Genomic DNA, 18,176 nt, shown 5'->3' on the forward strand with positions numbered 1-18,176 from the left:
CCCATCAGACTGCAATCAGAGACATCAAAGAATCCCATTGTTTACTAAGCAGTAAGGAATGCTATCTTTTTTTAGACCGACATTTATATAAACAGTACATTTTTTTTTATTCTCACGCTATATTTCGAGGCCGGTCATGGGTCCAATCCTGACCTTTCTTTACTCTGGGAACAACTCGCAATGTCTCGAAAATTGAACGGTGTGCGGCGGAGTGTGTTAACACTGGATTCCCTCTGCCTAACCTGGAATGTCTGAAAATGCATGCAAGCTGTTTTTTTTTCTCTTCGTAATATTTTTCATTATTTTAATTTTACATCAATTTCTTATAAATATTCTAAATTTCTCTCAACAGTCGTGACTATTGTATGTTTGTCTATCTGTTCCGTGGATCGCGGTCACCTAAAATAGTCATCATTTAAACTAACAGAACTATTAAGTTACTTTTAATGTATTATTTACTTATAGAGTTTTAGTTTAATTATTTTTTAGAATTTTACCTAAAAATGATATCTCATTCCATCGATCTTGGGGGTATAACTTATTTTCATTTTCATCACACGGAAAACTTGGGAAACAGAATGTCCTAACTAGGTTCCCTCTCCTTACCCAGCTATATAACAAATTATATACAAAATCTAACATATAATTTCTAAATTATCACCAAACAAGCTAAAGTTACTAAGGTTAAGTACGTACTACACTCGTCATTAGAGGAGAAATTCACAATCTCATGTGCTTTAATAGACAGCTTTCGTTTACAATCAAGACTTACTTAATGGTTGGTTGCTGATATATTTTACATGTATGCTATAATTTTTTAAACTATCTCTGGTGTGGGTTCGAATCACGTTGTGGGGATGCAATATCGAGCTATGAAAGCTAATAATAAAATAAGGTTCACGATGTTCTAGTGTTATGACACTCCGTTTTCCACCCAATTATAGAAACATGCGTGTTGAGTGGGAGAACTCGTCTCCGTTCCGTTCTTATCTACTAAATTATTATTAAACTAAATTATTATTTTTAATCCTAAGTGAGAAGCGAACCCACAACTACCACGTTTACAGCCAGATGTACCTACCGCTGCCACGATTCTCGATGGTCTTAACTAAAAAATAATTAATAATAATAAAAATAAATAAAATGATTAATTTTTATATTATTAACGGCGAACGACGGACGAACGGTATAAAACAGAGCAGAAAAATAGAAATTTACTCGTATATGTATAAGAATTATTAACATTATTCCTACCTTTCTTTCTAATAATATATATTATTAATAAATTAAATAATATATGCCTTTATGTAAACAATAGCCGGAAATCACTTAAATATAACTACTGTGTACGGATTGATGTATGACATCATTCAAAATTCACGCAAATAAAATGATAAATGTTCTGTTTAATAACATAATTCATTAAAATATTGTTTTTTAGTCAGCTTCACGCTGTATCCCGCACACAGCGGGGTAGGCAGAGGGAACCCCGTGTTAAGACACTCCGTTCCCCACTTTCTGCCGAATTCTGGACGCGTTGCGTGTTGTACCGCTGTGCCACTACGGTCTTGATTGTAAGGACAATATTGAGAAAGGGATTTCGAAAGGTGCAGGTTCCAATCCCGATACCTTATAGTTTTTCTACATATTTGTACATTTTTTTAAGCTAAGAAACTTCTTTTTAACTTTTTTATGTCACTTCCATTCAATAATAGTATCTCGAATTCTAACTCTTAAAAGCTTATTAAGAAACCATTTAAAGTAATTACGCGGATAGTGAAAAGGTAATTCAATTCAATTCAATTTAATTCAACAGTGCTCTCTTGTAAATTGATATAGAATACCTACTAATTATACTATTAAGTCGCAGACGGTTCTTCTTAATTACAGTCCCCTCCCGTTGACACCCTTTTAAATGTTTTAATTCATTAATTGTTTCTGTGGACTTGGGAATGGAGAAACGTAAACTGCATTTTGTATTGTATTATGTATTTAAATTGGTTGTGCATTTTTTTTTAATAAATTTTACTGGAGTATATGGTTGTAGATTCGATTTTCTGTTAGAAATATATTAGATAGATTTTGGAACTGGGTTCTTAGCATTGCCTCGACAGCCTAGTGAAGAAATAAAAATATTAAATAATTAATTTCCTCAAGTGGAAACCAAACCCACAACCTGTCACGTTTACATTGACACTGTGCCCCTGCGCCATGACTGACCTTAAAAGAATAGATATTATTAGAAATCGGAAGTGGTTAACGTTTTTAAAATAACACGATAAAAATACATACCGTCTATAAGTTTTTAACGTACTCGGACAGAGGTTCCACGTAATTACAATAAGTGACATGTATCACTTAATAACAACACTAAACACTAGATACCTTCCAATCAGGACTTCCGCCTACAACTGTTCAGGTGTGACACAATTCCACTGCTTTTATTGTCTTTTTCACCTAAATCTACCCACTTTTACACGAATATGCTAACAATATGGTAAAAATATATAAAATTTTATCTGCTATTAAAAAAAATCTTCAAATTTTCAACTTCAATACACGTCCAGCATTCAAATCCGTAGAAGATACGTCTCCCATGCTCTTTGACGTTGTAGATACGTCACAGGCACAGGACAAAGGGAATCGTCAAACATGAATTGGATCTGACAATTTCCCTAACTTTACAAAGCTAACAGTTAGAAATGTTTATTTTGTTGTATATATCTTGGAAAGGTTCATGTTTTAACGTTTTTTTTAAATATTTCATAATAATATGGTTAGGAGTTTTATTTATTGGATTTTTACGTCTTTTTATACTCGTCCTCACTTTTTACGATGCTTTCAATTAGAATCAAAAAACTTCCTGAACTAAACAAATTCCTCTTTTTCTAGATTTTATATTATAAGTTTAGAAGATGTTAATAATAATTTCAACAAAACAATTACATTACTTATTCTAATATCTAGGAAACATATATTTAGAGACTCGACAAACGAGCACCGCCTCTTAGCCTCGTAATTCTCTAAGTAGTTTAGTAAAGTTTAGTTTCAGTTTTTTAAGTCAGTTCAGTTCAGTTTTTTAAAATGTTTAGCCCGCCCCTATATAACAACACGCTGTATCCCGCACATAGCAGGGTAAACAGAGGGAACCTAGTGTTAAGACACCCCGTTCCCCACTTTTCACCGAATTTTGGAGGCATTGCGTGTTGAGTGGCGAAGCTCGACACCAGATCAAAGAAATGAAAATATAATTTTACATACATAAATATTTCATTTCCTCGAGTGGGGATCGAACCCGCAACCAGTCGCGTTTAGAGTCACACTATGGGCCCCTGCGCCACGACTGGCTTATATCAATATGGTAAAAGAACACGTAAATTTGATGCGCGCGGTCTACCGTATATAAAATAGCCCATTCGTCACGATTTGGTCCTGAATTTTAACTATATTGAAGATATATCTTGGCTGGAATAGAAGAGTTTTAGTATTAATTATTTACATTAAGTAAGATCTTAGGTGAATTACGTTTTTTTATATGTGTATGTATGTATGTCTGTGGCATCGTAACTCCCGAACGAATTACCCGTTGACTTTTGAAAGGTGACTTAATCAAAAATGTTCTTAGCCTTTTGTGTCAAGGGCGGTCAGGTTTATTGATTTGAATGGGTTAATTTGAAAATGTTAACTTTAGGGGAGGTAGTAGAGAGGTCTGAAAAGACAGAAGAGAGAAGTGTGAAAACACTCTGTTTTGCGCTTTCTATACACTAGAAAGTTTGAACTTGCATTACTATTTTAAAATAAAAATCTATTATATCAAATATTACTATTTTAAAAGTCCCTTCCAGCTTCATACAAAAATAGGTAGGCAGGTACCAGTAAGGTATGCAGGAACGCAGCTCGAGTGCGTCGATTACAGTAGTAATGGCGAGTAATGGCGACGTGAGAGGCAGTTGCAAATGAATTCAGATCCCGTAACAATTAAATATTTAATTTGGCTTTGTTGTCTGTATATTGAGTTGGGTGTTGAATATTTGATATTTTGTATTGGGACAGTGGTCGTGGTTCAGTGTTGCCAGATCTAGCGGGAAAAGCAGGAGATTTATCTCTGGAATTGTTAGCTGTTAACAAAAAATTAAGTTATTAAAAAAGAAATGAAAAATAAAAGAAATTAAAATAATATGCATTTTAATTTCTTTACTCTGGTGACGAAGCAATAGTAGTGTCTACCTGCGCTACTCAACACGCAATACCTTCATAATTCGGCAGAAAGTGGAGAACGGAGCGTAGATTTCTAGATTCCCTTTGCCTACCCAGCTATATAAAGCGCGAAGCTACAAAAAATAAAATAAATAATATTAAAAGATACTATGATTCACTCGTCATTTCCTGTCACTGGTAGGACTTCAGAGATTGAATAAACCGCAAGGTTCCGGCTTTACCCTGAACTACGACAACTAAAGCCGTTCAAAGTTTTGTTATTAATTTTTGGAAAATTATTCTTGGAAATACAGATAGAAATAAAGATAAATGAGAATTTAAAAAAATATAATTAAAAAATATTTATTTTATAATTTTAGCACGCGATTCACGAATATTTGGTAGTGCGTGGGGAACGGAGTGTCTAAACACTAACTTCCTTTTTTACCCTTAATGTATACTTATTTAATGTTAAATTATACTAACATCGTTATATCAAGACAACTAAAACAAACAAGTAAAGATCCTGGCAGTAACCTTGCCTCGAACCAACCTTGGTTAGATGAGTCCAGACGCCAAGGTCGTCCACCACCAGGTTCTATACCTGCTTATATAATAATATTATGTTATTTTATTATTTATATTATGTGTGAACTATATGAATATTGGTTTAATTTTATTTGTAAAAAAATGATTAGTTATTATTTTGCTATAGTTTTAGACCTTTATACATTTAATAAATCGTAAATATTTATTTTTCGAATGGCCCACTCATTCTAATTAAAACCAAACCCTCTCGTAACAAAATAAAAATTCGGTGGAAAGTGGGAAACGAAGCGTTTTAACACTATTTTCTCTCTGCCTACCGTGCGATATGCGGAATGCAGCGTGAAATTGAAAAAAGTAGATAAAAAATAAATTAAATTCCCCTTAAAAACCCTGCTGTGTGCGGGATACAACGTAAAGCTGTACAGCTGTGGCAGAGGGAACCTAAAGTTACTCACTCCGTTCCCCACTTTCCGCGGAATTCTGGAGGCTAAATAATCAATTTTAAATGAAAAAACATACAGTCGAACAGGTAGGAACTGTAGGTATAAATAGAAACAGAGATCAAGAGATTAGCTCGACCTGCGCCTGTAACGTGACCTAGTGTCAGTGAAACTGACCTATTATGTCAGTGTCCCATGACGATGATCTTTGACATTTGATGAAATGATAATATAAATATATAAAATATATGTACATACATATTATACTAATATAAATATTTTTTAAAGGATTCAATTCGATTTATTGTATTTTTTTAATCTTCTTCGGCTTTTATAACAATATGTATACTGATTCTGGCCATCACTACTGTGACAATTAAAAAAAAAAACATCACTTTTGAATTTGGAATCTGTCATTTTTATACGATTGTTGTCAATTGTCATTGTGTTTTCTTATTTTCGCGCCAATATATTGTAAAATATTTTGTGATATTAAAATGGAGTGGTGTGATAATAAAGAGAACCGAATCATTGTGATTGCATTACATTTTACATAAAGTAGATATAGAGCTAAATACAATTGTAAAAATCCCATTCCTCAATAAGTGTTGTGAAAATAAACAAATGTCATCTTTCACTTTGAACCTAAGACAGAGTCTCGAAAATTGGGCGGTGCGTGAGAAATGGAGTGTCTCAACACTAGCTATCCTCTGCTTTGTCGTGCCATTTAATGAAAGAAGCTTGAAGCTGCTTTAATTTTATTATGGTTAAAAGTAATTCATTACCTTTATGAAAGAAGTTAGAACAAAGCGTATTATGTGTGTCACAAAACAAAGTTCACTAACTGTGTCGTACTTGTGAGTATCTCACCTCGTTATAGCGAAAGTTTTCTAATTATTTCTGTTTATATAGTAATTATAGCATCTGTAATATATTTTTATAGCTCATAGTATTGTAAATGGATGAGATTTATCATCTATTCTAAGACTTAAGGATATTTTTACTAAATAAATATCATTAGACAAATTAAAGATAAATTTAAAGAAGTTGTCATATTATGTTATTTATTATTTTTCTATGAATATTCTGAACAAAATATTGAAGTTAAAAGAATAAACAAGTGCAATCGTATCTTCTCTGTTTCACATTGCTGTGAGATACAGCAAACAGAAAGACTCCTGACTTTTCGCCCAAATTTCAAGACCTAAAAAAATATATCGAAATTAGTAGAACTTCTCTCATACTAATACAAAACAATAAATAAGTTAATCTAACTCAAATCAAAAACTGAAAATAATAATAGATTTTCTTTCACAGCGCGTACGCACATTCACGACGGCTCTCGACGAGCTAGCATCTCGAGTTCAAACAGCTGAAGCGGCTCGTGCGTCATGGAGGGCTCCAGGAGATGCAAGAGATGCCCGAGCCCAGCTGGACGCTGTGTCCAGGGCGAGAGCTCAACTGCCACCCTTGAAACGAGGGGTGGACGAACTAAGAGCACAAGCCCAGGCCATGGCAAGGGATAATATACAACTGCCGGAGCACTTGGTCGCTAGGCTCGATGAGTTGAATACGAGGTGAGTGTTTAGATTTAGTAAGGTATTTTGTAATTGCGAATTGAAAGCAGAGCCCTTAAGCTCATCCCCCAGACTTAATATGAGGTTTGGACGAACTAAGGGGACAAACTTAAGTCATGACGCATACTGGGCGATACAAGGTTCCCTAAAAGACTTAAACATGACAGCTGTGCGCTCAAAAAACATACACTTATTTTTATAGAACTTACTCTTATTCCAGAGTATCAGCACTAAGTTCAGGAGGAGAGGAACGAGCACGTCAGCTAGCGGGAGTAGCGAGGGACGGAGGTGCTGGAGCCGCTCAGGGCTTCTTAGCCGGTTCAGTACTCCCACCATGGGAGAGAGCTGTGACACCTGCCAATGTGCCGTATTATATTGAGTATGTATTTGTTTACTTTCATTCTAAAATATACTAAGGTAGACAGAGAGGACCCAGTCTCCCACATACTGCCTAATTTTCGGTACAATGTCAATGGCACAATGTTGTCATTCTGGGTCTGGCAAGTAATATAACTTTTTTTTATAATCTATAAAGAGAAGTGTGAATCTGGCTTGCGTTTCGATTATCTCTTAAAAAAAAGAAAATACATGACAACAACAAATTAAACAGAGAATTCATTTTTCTATAGTCCAACTTAAAATTAACTAATTTATTCCTCTTTTCCTTTCAGCCACGAATTGGAAACCACTCACTGGGATCACCCGAAGATGATCGAATTGATGAACTCGCTCGCCGACCTGAACGAAGTCCGTTTCTCCGCGTACAGAACTGCTCTAAAGCTTAGAACTGTACAGAAGGCTTTATGCAGTGAGTTGATTTATATTTTATTGGATTGCTACCTTTGCTTGTGTGGTCAAAGGGAAATAATTTGGAATTGTGACAAACAATACATAACTTATTATACGAACTGTAGGTAACTTTGGTCGCAGGAACATTGGGTTACATTGAAACTTTTTTTTCTGACTAGACTGAGGGAACCTGGGAACCTATTGTCAAGACTTTTCTGTCCTATTAAGATACTTTCGTTCCCAATTTTCCTCTGAATACTGAAGGCATTGCATATTGAGTGGCGGAACTCAACGCCGCGCTTTGTCTCTTCACCAGAGCGAGGAAAAGAAAATATTATATATTTCGTTTTCTTGAGTAAGAATCGAACCACAACCTGTAGGGTTTACAGTCAAGTTTGATTAGATAAAGAAGGTGGCGATAGACAAGAGGTAACCTAACAAAGACGGAAAAAGAAAAACATGGTGTTTCATCCCTCTATATTAAAAAAAAAAACAATATATCACACGTATACTACTTTATATCTAGATCTAGAAATATACGTCGGTTAGCGGTTTTCCAAGCGGCTTCACGGTAATGCTACTGTGACCGCAGTCATTTGATACTGTGCAGCGACAAGTTCGCGAGTCGCGTCTAGCTTTTCCAAGTTCACTTTCTATAATGTTTATTTTAATAGAAACTATGAAATAGGTTGTTTTTTCTTTAATTTTATTCCGTTTTCTCGCATACCGCGGTAAGTGTAGGAGTAAGACACTTTGTTCTCCTATTTCGGGACGTTCCCTTTTGACAGCGGTTTTTTTATCGAAATTATCTTTTTGGAAAAGGTGAATTTAAATTTAGGGAACTATCCAAGTTTATTAATTTTCATAGGTATCCACGCACTTCTGGAGAGAGTTTGTTATTATACATACAAACAAACTACAATTTTTTCCCTTCTTTAGTTGACAGACATCAAGCGGTTTATTTATTATTTTTATTTATTTTTCAGTGCATATGCTACAGCTGCCATCGGCGTTAGAGGCGTTCGACTCCCACGGGCTCCGAGCTCAGAACGACAGACTCATAGATATACCGGATATGATCACTGTTCTCACTTCTTTGTACGAGGTAAATTGTGGCTGAAATCTCTGTTCTCTTCTCTCAGTTCCCCCTTATAGTAGGGTTCCCGGTTCTAGTAGGGTTAGCAGAGGGAATTTACTGTTATGACACTCCGTTCCCCGCGCCTCATTTTCGAGACATTGCGCATTGACAGGCTGGACTCGACATAGCGGCTTGTCTTGTTACCATAACGAGAAATGAAATTACTTCATTTCCCAAACAGGAAATCGAAATCACAACCACCGCGCTTACAATCAGATATTCTCTCTGTATCTCTGTACCTCGTATTATCTTAATATAGGCAACCCTATGTTTTAATATATTTAACCTGAACTTAAAGAAAAGTAATTTTAATTTTCTTATTTACAGGTGATTGCAGCGGAAAATCCTAGTCTAGTAAATGTACCACTGTGTCTAGATTTGTCCATCAATTGGTTACTGAATGTGTATGACAGTCAGAGGACCGGACAGATTAGGGTGTTGAGCTTTAAGGTGGGCCTTGTGCTGCTCTGTAAGGGACATTTGGAGGAGAAATATAGGTAAGTTTCTATTTGTTTTTTAAATATATTAAAAATATGTTTTTGGGTAAATTAACATATATCTATGTAGGTATGAATTGTTAAGTATTTTAAGAAACATTATTTTAGAAATGCCATTCCATAACATGAAATGTATCAAAAAGTGCAAAATGTAAAAAAAAAAAGTTAAAAAACTGGAACAAAATTTAAACAATTGTTAACTAAAAATATATTTTTCAGATATTTATTCCGCTTGATCGCTGATCCATCTTGCCGCGCAGACCAAAGAAAATTAGGACTTTTACTACACGACTGTATTCAGGTATGTTAAAAGATAAATGAATTTTATTCAGCTTCACCCATATCCCGTATTTTGCAGAATAGGCAGAGAGAATTTAATGTCAAGACACTCTTTTCTCTAGTTGTCGCACGAAGTTGAGACATTGTGCGTCGTGGCAGAGCAAGATACTGAAAATAATTCATTCTCCCGAATTGGAATTGACCCCATTATTCTAACATTCAGATAGATTCTCCTTCTTCACCTTCCGTTTGAAACATAAATTAATCATTAATATTATAATATGTTACATCCAGGTACCAAGGCAGTTAGGTGAAGTAGCGGCTTTTGGCGGTTCCAACATAGAGCCGTCAGTTCGAAGCTGCTTCGAGCAAGCTTCCGTCGCCACTAAAGAAGGGAATAGAGGCAGTACGCTGGATAGAAAAGCTGGTATGTGCTTGTATTTAAATTGTAAAATTTGTAAATTATAGGAAAAGTGGAATTAATATAAATGTTTTTTAATAACACTGAGTTAGATTTTATTATTTATTAATGTTGGATAATGAAAATATCTGTATCGAAAGCTTCCATTTTTATCTCCCCATATTTTATAGAGATTCAAAAAGTATATGAACGAACTAAAAATAAAACTGTAATCAGTTAGGACAGTGTTAAAACCATGAAATATGGCATCTACCAATCTCCCTATTTATATCTTCTTCTTTAACCTTCCAGGCGAGAAAGAGAAAGAAGACAAAGAGAAGACTCTAGAACGAGACGCAGAAGGTCAACTCCAGTACATAGAAGCTTTCCATTTCCTCCAATGGCTGCAAAAAGAACCTCAGTCCATGGTGTGGTTACCAGTTTTACATAGATTGGCGGCGGCTGAGAGTGCTAAACACCAAGCGAAGTGTAACATTTGTAAGGAATATCCGATAGTGGGCTTTAGGTGAGTTAAAATTTCAATTTTTATTTTGATATGTTGAATGTTGGTATGGTTGTAGGTTCTATTCTTACTTGTAGGAATGTATGATTTTTCTTTTTTCTCGCTCTAGGCTCTAGTATAATAATGACTCGCAACGTTTCGAAAATTTAATGGTGCGTGGAGAACGGAGGTGTTTTAACTCTAGGTTCCCTTTGCTTACCCTGCTATAATATGCGATAATGTATGTACTTTTTAGATATTATTAATTAATATTAATTTTTTTTTCAGATACCGATGCCTGAAATGCTTTAACTTCGACATGTGCCAGAACTGCTTCTTCAGTGGACGTAAAGCAAAGAACCATAAACTAACTCATCCCATGCAGGAATATTGTACTGCTGTAAGTTATACTTTGTTTCTACTGCCATCTATTTTAAGTAGTTTGAAAAATTTGGTTTTTATAATAATTTTATCAATTAAGTCATAATCTGACCTTCGGTTTTTTTATTTTGAAAAGACATACATTTTTCCCAAAAAAATATATTATTTTAAAATAAATTTTCGAGCTTTATGGTTTTGTTTTCTTTTATGATTATATAATTTAACCAGTAGAAAAATAATTTATAAATTAAATACTGTCAGTGCAGTTTACTGTGAAATATAAATAAATAATTATTCCCTTCACAGACCACATCGGGCGAAGACGTCCGCGATTTCACAAGAGCTCTTCGTAATAAGTTTAAATCCGCTCGCTACTTTAAGAAACACCCTCGAGTTGGATACTTGCCTGTGCAGACTGTTCTTGAAGGTAAAAATATATATTTAGTTTCACGTTTTATCACGCATATATTCGGGATACAGCGTGAAGCAAAATAATAATTAATGTTTCTTTTGTGTTTCGGTTATGTGTTTTGTGATGTTAATTATTATCATTGATTATTATCTTTATCGTTGAGGTATTCTTGAGGGCAGTCGTGGCGCAGGGGCACAAAGTGGCACGACTGGTAGTGGGTTTGATCTCCACTCGAGGAAATTCAGGAAATTGGATATTTAAGGCAAAGCGCGGCTTTAATTTCCGCCACTTAACACGCTCTTAACATCTCCATAATTCGGCGGAAAGTGGCACTGCCTATCTTGCTGTGTGCGGGATACAGCGTGAAGCTAATATTTTTTTTCTTATAGATAGAATGAGAAAAAATATCTATTAATATATATCTTTCTATATTTCAGGCGACGCCCTAGAATCCCCAGCTCCGTCCCCGCAACACGGTGCGGGCGCGTCAGCGGACGATATGCACTCGCGTTTAGAGCTGTATGCGTCCAGACTCGCACAAGTGGAACTTGGTGCGAGAGCTGGTGATACTCCTGACAGGTGGGTGTAATTTTGGTGGTTTTGGTTTGGTTGGTTTGGGCTTGTAAAATTTTGCAAAGATTGTTTTATAATCTTGTATGTATGTAATTAATTATGAGTTAAGATTATGCAAATATATTTTTTCCCCTCAGTGACGAAGAACATGCTCTCATAGCACAGTACTGTGCGTCTCTAAATGGAGCTCCTGAAGCTGAAGGCGACGACGCGCCTCGCTCGCCAGTACATGTCGTTTCCGTCATACATAGGGAACAGAGACATGAACTTGAGGCCATGATACGGTATGAGATTAACAACTAACTTTAAAATATTGAAATTATGTATAAAATTTGAAGATATCATGAACACTCTTATAAAAAAGGCGTTAATATGGATTTGAACTGGTACTGTCCAAGTACCAGATTTCACAAGATTTCACAAAAGTTACTTAACCAAATCTCATATATAAATAAGCTGAAGAGCCCAAAAGCGTTGATTATATTCATAAGGACATATTGCTTAATGATTATCACATTTTTATACATTTTCTACAGTAAATCACAGAGTTTTCTATTTCTATATCACTATCTTATTTCCATTTCAGGGAGTTAGAAGAAGAGAATGCTAGTTTACAAGCGGAATACGAAAGGCTGAAGGCTAAACAAACACCAGGATCTACTCCAGAAGAGCAACATGCTATGGGCGATAACAGAAACGCACCTGTTGATCAGGTTAGTTAATTTCTTGGTACAATAAAAAATAATGACGTATTTATATTATTAATTTATCTCTATTAGTATTCAAAACACAAATTTCTTATATTAATTACATGCCCTTAATTCTTATTTTTTCAAATACTTCGATTTTCGCAACATCCTCATAAAAAACCTTTTTGAACACTAACTTATAGCCTTTTTTTTCAATATTTCATAAGCAATATGAATTCCACTTTCCAGGACATGATGGCGGAAGCTCGTCTCCTCCGTCAGCACAAAGGTCGTCTCGAGGCTCGGATGCAGATATTAGAAGAACATAACAGACAATTGGAGGCCCAGCTGCAACGCCTACGTAGATTACTTGATGATGTGAGTGTTTTGTCAATTTTAATATTGTATTCAACTAAACGCTTCAAGTACGGTTACCATAACCATTGACCGTTTCTCTATCCGTTTCCAATTTTTATAGACGTTGCATTTTATTTTATCAACTCTGGATTATAAAAATGTTTTTTTTTTTACTGGTTACGATGTACCCCGCATATAGCAGATAAAGCAAAAGTAACTTTGGTACATAGTGTTAGGATTTTACGTTCCCATTATGACACTTCCGTTTCCCTCTTTCCGCCGAATTTGTAATGTTTTCATATTCCTCGTTACCAAAGCCAGAAAAATGAAAATATTAAATATATCATTTCCTCGAGTTGAAATTGAATCCATAAACGGTCGGGCTTACGGTTGCATGCTTGAGAACGAACCACGAACTACAATTTGTAATTATCTCCGTATATATAATATATAAAATAAAATATATGTACTAAAGCTTATTTATATTTCTTTTCAGCCGGGGACAGGAGCTCAGGGCTCCCCGGGCGCCCGTACTGGTACTCTACAGACTCGCTCGGTCACCGCTAGCCAGTTAGCTACGGATTCACCTGCTAAGCTGCATAATGGATTGTATCATGATAACGGTTAGTATGTTAATAATATATTGTTTAAATTTATTTAGATGGATTTGTATCTACAACTACTTGGGGGCTTGACTTTCTATTAATTATATTTAGATGGATTTGAAGCTCTTCTAAGTTATTTAATCATATAGCCAGAATGAAAATTACAAGATCTATAATATAAATATATGACATACTTTTCATATTATATACATATTCCCGTCGAAAAAAATAAATTCAACAACAACTTCAAATTGATATTGATAATGAATATAAAATGACGACCAAATTGAAAAAAAAAATCGCAATATTTACAGTTATTACATTCCACAATATAATACATATAACATATAAAACATAATAAATAATTTAAAAATAAGAAAACATAACCAAAAAATGACAATTTACCTCAAGATGGCGGACGCGAGCGCGAGGGGCGCGAGGAGCGTCCGCCGCCGCCGCCGCACGCCGTGCACTCGCTCATGCACTGCGCAGGTTAGCGGGTACAATGCTCAAATAGGGTTACCAGTGCTAAATTATATTGTTGTTAATAATTTTTTATCTATTTTTTTATTAATTTTTGTGCAGCATAACACTTATTAAAATTATTTTTGAGTTCTCTAATAATATATTAATAAATCAATACAAAGTCAGAGAGCAATTACTAATCTCAATTATTAATTGAATCAAAAGATGTTATATATTTCTTTTTCTAGTTTTAGTTTCTCTTTTAATTTAATATATTCTTATTTAAATAGGAAATTAAGTTTTTTTTTTTTAATATATTTTTGAATATATAAAACATTCAATTATGACTAGTTGACTGGTAATACTACCCTAATATTGAGCAATCGTTGTTAGAGGAATGTCGTCCTTTTTTTTCGCTTTTTTTACAGATTGTTGTCTCCATTCATATTCGTTATTATATTTCAGTTGCAGTGTTCGTCTGTTTAATAATTATTTTAATACTTTTTTATTTTTTTATTAATGCATGAATATTGCATGTATTTTTATTATCATAGTGGTCTTTGATTTTTGTCATATTTTAATTATTTTGAGGAATAATACTGTTTTCTCTTTTTCTGCAAACCTAACAGGACGTATACCTTGAGGTACAGTATCGTAATCGTTTTATAAAAAATAAATTGTGATGCTTAATATGGATGAAACGTACTAATATTCACATATTTTACACATTTACATTCATTAAGCTTGAGCGAAAGTTTACGAACAAGATAATGAGAAAAAAACTATTTCAAGACAATATTAAGTTGATAATACAAAAATCTATCATTAGATCAATTTATTATTTGAGGTTAGAAATTAAAAAGTCTTGCTCGATCGTCTGAGACTGCCACCACCTCAAAAAGCTCATCGCAAACTGCCAAATTTAAAGGTGCCAAATATTTTTATTTAATTGGCATCTTTTTATATAAAAATTTGGATACTCGGATTCGCAATGTTCAAAACGTGACATTATTTTCATCACTCATGTATAGAATATATAAGTAAGATAAAAAAAAACACATTTATTTATTTATTTTTTCTTTATAGATGACCTTGGCCGAGCTGTCGAAGAACTAGTATCTGTTATGACTGAGGATCAAAACTCCAACTCCAACTCACCACCTCAATACAACGGTAAAGAAGAAAAAAAATAACTCTTCGCGAACATTCTTCGAACGCGCTATGGTGCTAAAGCAAATGTTGCCAATTAAAAAATGCAACATTTGTTTTTATTGCTGTGGCAACATTTGAATTACCATTATAATATATATGAAAAATATAAATAACATTTATATAGTCTGTAAACTTTTGAAAAAGTAATAAGGAAAATAGGCTTTATCCACACTGCACTGATTAAATATAATTACAAATCCCTACTAATTTTCGACTCATCACTAACTTACCTGCACGTGCTTATCTGTACCGGAGCTTACTTCATATCATTACACTAATATCACGTGGTATCGAACGTGGTTATTTTGGTTAATCGAACATACATACATGTGTATACATACATACATGTTATATAAAACAACGAATTTAACGAAAGCGACAGCTCCCACTACAAGGTATATTTAAAATTCTGTATTTATTAACATAAATCATTATCATATAACTGTCTACAATTAAATATTCTATTTAAATTATTTAAGTGAAATTAAAGTATTCTATAAGCAATTATTAAAGTTTTTAAGTATTTAACAATAATTAATAAACATTCCCGTGAAGTTCCTCCATATAATATTTAGAATATTACATGATATTTCCCTTGTGTAACTTCGGTTAACCGAATAAAACCATAAGACTTGGTATTACCACAGATATAAAATATATCGAACCGTGCTTTCTAACACTTCCCAAAACGAGTCCATTGTTGTACAGCTTCGAGCTGAGCAATAGATGATGTCGGTTCGAGACGATGACGTATGCAACGCTTATTGTATAGATAAGGGCATGCCGTTGTTGCAGTACGTATCGTGATTGAGTCCTTGCTATTTAACATCGATAAAAATAATGAAAATATACAGTGACAGCTGCCAATATCCAAATATATCACAATTAAAATATAAAAAAATATTTATATATATTAATCGAATATATTGAACTCAGTTTAGTTACCTGATTATGGCATTCCGATTATGTTATCATCAATAATTAATTAAAAACAATAAATGACAGCTGTCAATTTCCTAACCTATAAATATGTCAAGAAATTCATTATATTACTAAGAAATTCATTATATTATTTATATTTTTAATATTTCCCTTGGTAATTCAAATGTTGTTAAAGCGAAGCGATCCAACGAAAAAGACATTGTAACGAGAGCATTTACATAAAAATTGTACCAAATTCATCAAATACTTGATAGAAGTTTTTTTTTAATTAATTATATTTTAAATACATATCTTACATACATATTAGTACAATTACAATTATCATATCACGTCTTGTAAATTGCCATATCATTTGCTGTTTTTGACACGTGTATAAAATGTCACGTACATATATAAAGCGTTTGCCTTTTCTGAATTGTCTCTACCACAAGTTGTTTCACGTCACATCACTACCGAGATAATCGAGTTACTATTTAATCACACGGTATTGATAATCGATTTTAACGAATCAAACTCTTGGTAGAGACGAATAACCGATGTATCGTTTTCGATTCGTTTCTAAGGCAGCTTGAAGGGCTAAAGCTTTAAATATCACAAAGTTAGCTTTAATATACCCTATGTTGACATTAGCTCTGGTACATTTCGGTATCGAGGCCTACGTTCTAGTGGAAAGTGTATTGTTATTAGATAAACCAGTTTTCATACAATATTATGCCACTCGATGGCCGTAGTTAAAGAATTCGTTAAACGGTTTTGCGGTAGTATTAGATTGTAGCCAAATAAATATCGATCATATTTGTGTATGTTACATATTATCGAGTTATCAAAAAATATATCGTTAGATGAAAATATGAATAATCCAGCTTTTACTCTCATCATTAGTCACTTTCTGTTAACTATCAGTCTGAAATATTAGACTCTTCGTAGCATCTTCGTGTATCATGTAACCTATTTGGTGGTGTGCGATTGCGAATGAAATAATTACGTCAAAATATATAATTGACAAATTATCGACTATTCTAACATGAGAAATTTACTTTTTTTATATGTACCTAAAATCATTTACAATTAATAATAATTAAAAAAACATTTTAAAAAATCGATATCAATTCAAATTTCACAAACATACACGATCGTCCACCACTAAACTAAACTTTCACTACTACAAAGGCATGACATTCTTCCTAGTAATATTTATTATAGTGTGACATAATAATAAATCACACTAAATCGATATTTTATAACGTGTCTATTGTAAGATGATGCCTACCTTTTTAGATAAGACTATATGGGAGAGATGACTTTTATACGAACGTTAAGTAACTGTTGAACGCTAACTTTACAATAAGTATGTACTTCCAATTAACCATATCAATTCGTTTCAACTTTTTATTATTAGTCACGATTATTCGATACAATTTTATATTCATAATGAATTTTGTTAAATTATTTTATTGAATAACAATATGACATGACGAAATGACAGATAACTAGGCACCGTTATTATATAATTTTTTATGTTCGTATTTTACGATCATATCGATTTTGTAAATTACACTCGTTTTAATGTTCATTCGTATAAAATTGTATCGATTATTATCTGTGACAATACCATTTGTTGGTATTTGTATTTTTTTAACTGGCAACTTGTTGATTCCATTTCGTTGCGACGAATAATCCTAGTTTTAATTTGGCTAATATAGATTTTAAGAATACGAAGCACAATTTATTCTTAACGAATGATAAAAAAATATTAAAACAACACTAATATATTGTTAATAATTTTATTGTATTTGTTTAACACGTGTAGGACGAGTTTTTTCTTTATTTCAAATATTGGCAAAGATTTATGAAATACTTACTTCCGCATTTATTTGTATATTTTACTGTGTTTATAATGTTTTAGAAGTTAAATCCAAATAAACGTTCTGCATAGTATAAGTTATTTTATTTTATACCCCTGACGTAACCGTTACATTCAACCATTGATTTCTATTACTTAAGAGTTAAGACTAAGAGTACGAGTACTCGTATACTATTCGACAACGACTATTTTTGTAAGAAATACTTATAATTTATCACCAAAAAGCAATAGAAATAAGGAAGGAATAATTTATTACCATGCATGCACCATGATGTCTTCCTATTCCTAAAAGAAATTATAATTAAAAA

The 18,176-nt window shown here is 33.4% G+C and overlaps 1 protein-coding gene across 5 annotated transcripts in view; it reads left to right on the forward strand.

Moving 5' to 3' along the window:
- Dys (Dystrophin) overlaps positions 1-17,942 on the forward strand; it is a 455,408-nt gene extending 437,466 nt beyond the window's left edge. For 3 of the 5 annotated variants that reach the window (XM_085190313.1, XM_085190317.1, XM_085190315.1), the window contains 17 exons: positions 6,504-6,763; positions 6,984-7,142; positions 7,435-7,571; positions 8,539-8,657; positions 9,018-9,187; positions 9,407-9,488; positions 9,761-9,893; positions 10,179-10,392; positions 10,657-10,768; positions 11,056-11,176; positions 11,599-11,740; positions 11,872-12,018; positions 12,321-12,447; positions 12,673-12,801; positions 13,277-13,403; positions 13,797-13,877; positions 14,937-17,942. In XM_085190313.1, the coding sequence (XP_085046439.1) occupies positions 6,504-6,763; positions 6,984-7,142; positions 7,435-7,571; positions 8,539-8,657; positions 9,018-9,187; positions 9,407-9,488; positions 9,761-9,893; positions 10,179-10,392; positions 10,657-10,768; positions 11,056-11,176; positions 11,599-11,740; positions 11,872-12,018; positions 12,321-12,447; positions 12,673-12,801; positions 13,277-13,403; positions 13,797-13,877; positions 14,937-15,043 (2,367 nt within the window). In that variant the 3' untranslated portion in view covers positions 15,044-17,942. Of the gene's footprint in view, positions 1-6,503; positions 6,764-6,983; positions 7,143-7,434; positions 7,572-8,538; positions 8,658-9,017; positions 9,188-9,406; positions 9,489-9,760; positions 9,894-10,178; positions 10,393-10,656; positions 10,769-11,055; positions 11,177-11,598; positions 11,741-11,871; positions 12,019-12,320; positions 12,448-12,672; positions 12,802-13,276; positions 13,404-13,796; positions 13,878-14,479; positions 14,495-14,936 lie in introns of all 5 variants that reach the window. The other 2 variants (XM_085190316.1, XM_085190314.1) reach the window with 2 other exon arrangements.
- The last annotated feature ends 234 nt before the right edge of the window (positions 17,943-18,176 follow it).

The sequence above is a fragment of the Heliconius melpomene genome, chromosome 9, assembly GCF_056956725.1.
Source record: "Heliconius melpomene rosina isolate 202511_hmr_F chromosome 9, ASM5695672v1, whole genome shotgun sequence".
Classification (NCBI taxonomy): Eukaryota; Metazoa; Arthropoda; class Insecta; order Lepidoptera; family Nymphalidae; genus Heliconius; species Heliconius melpomene.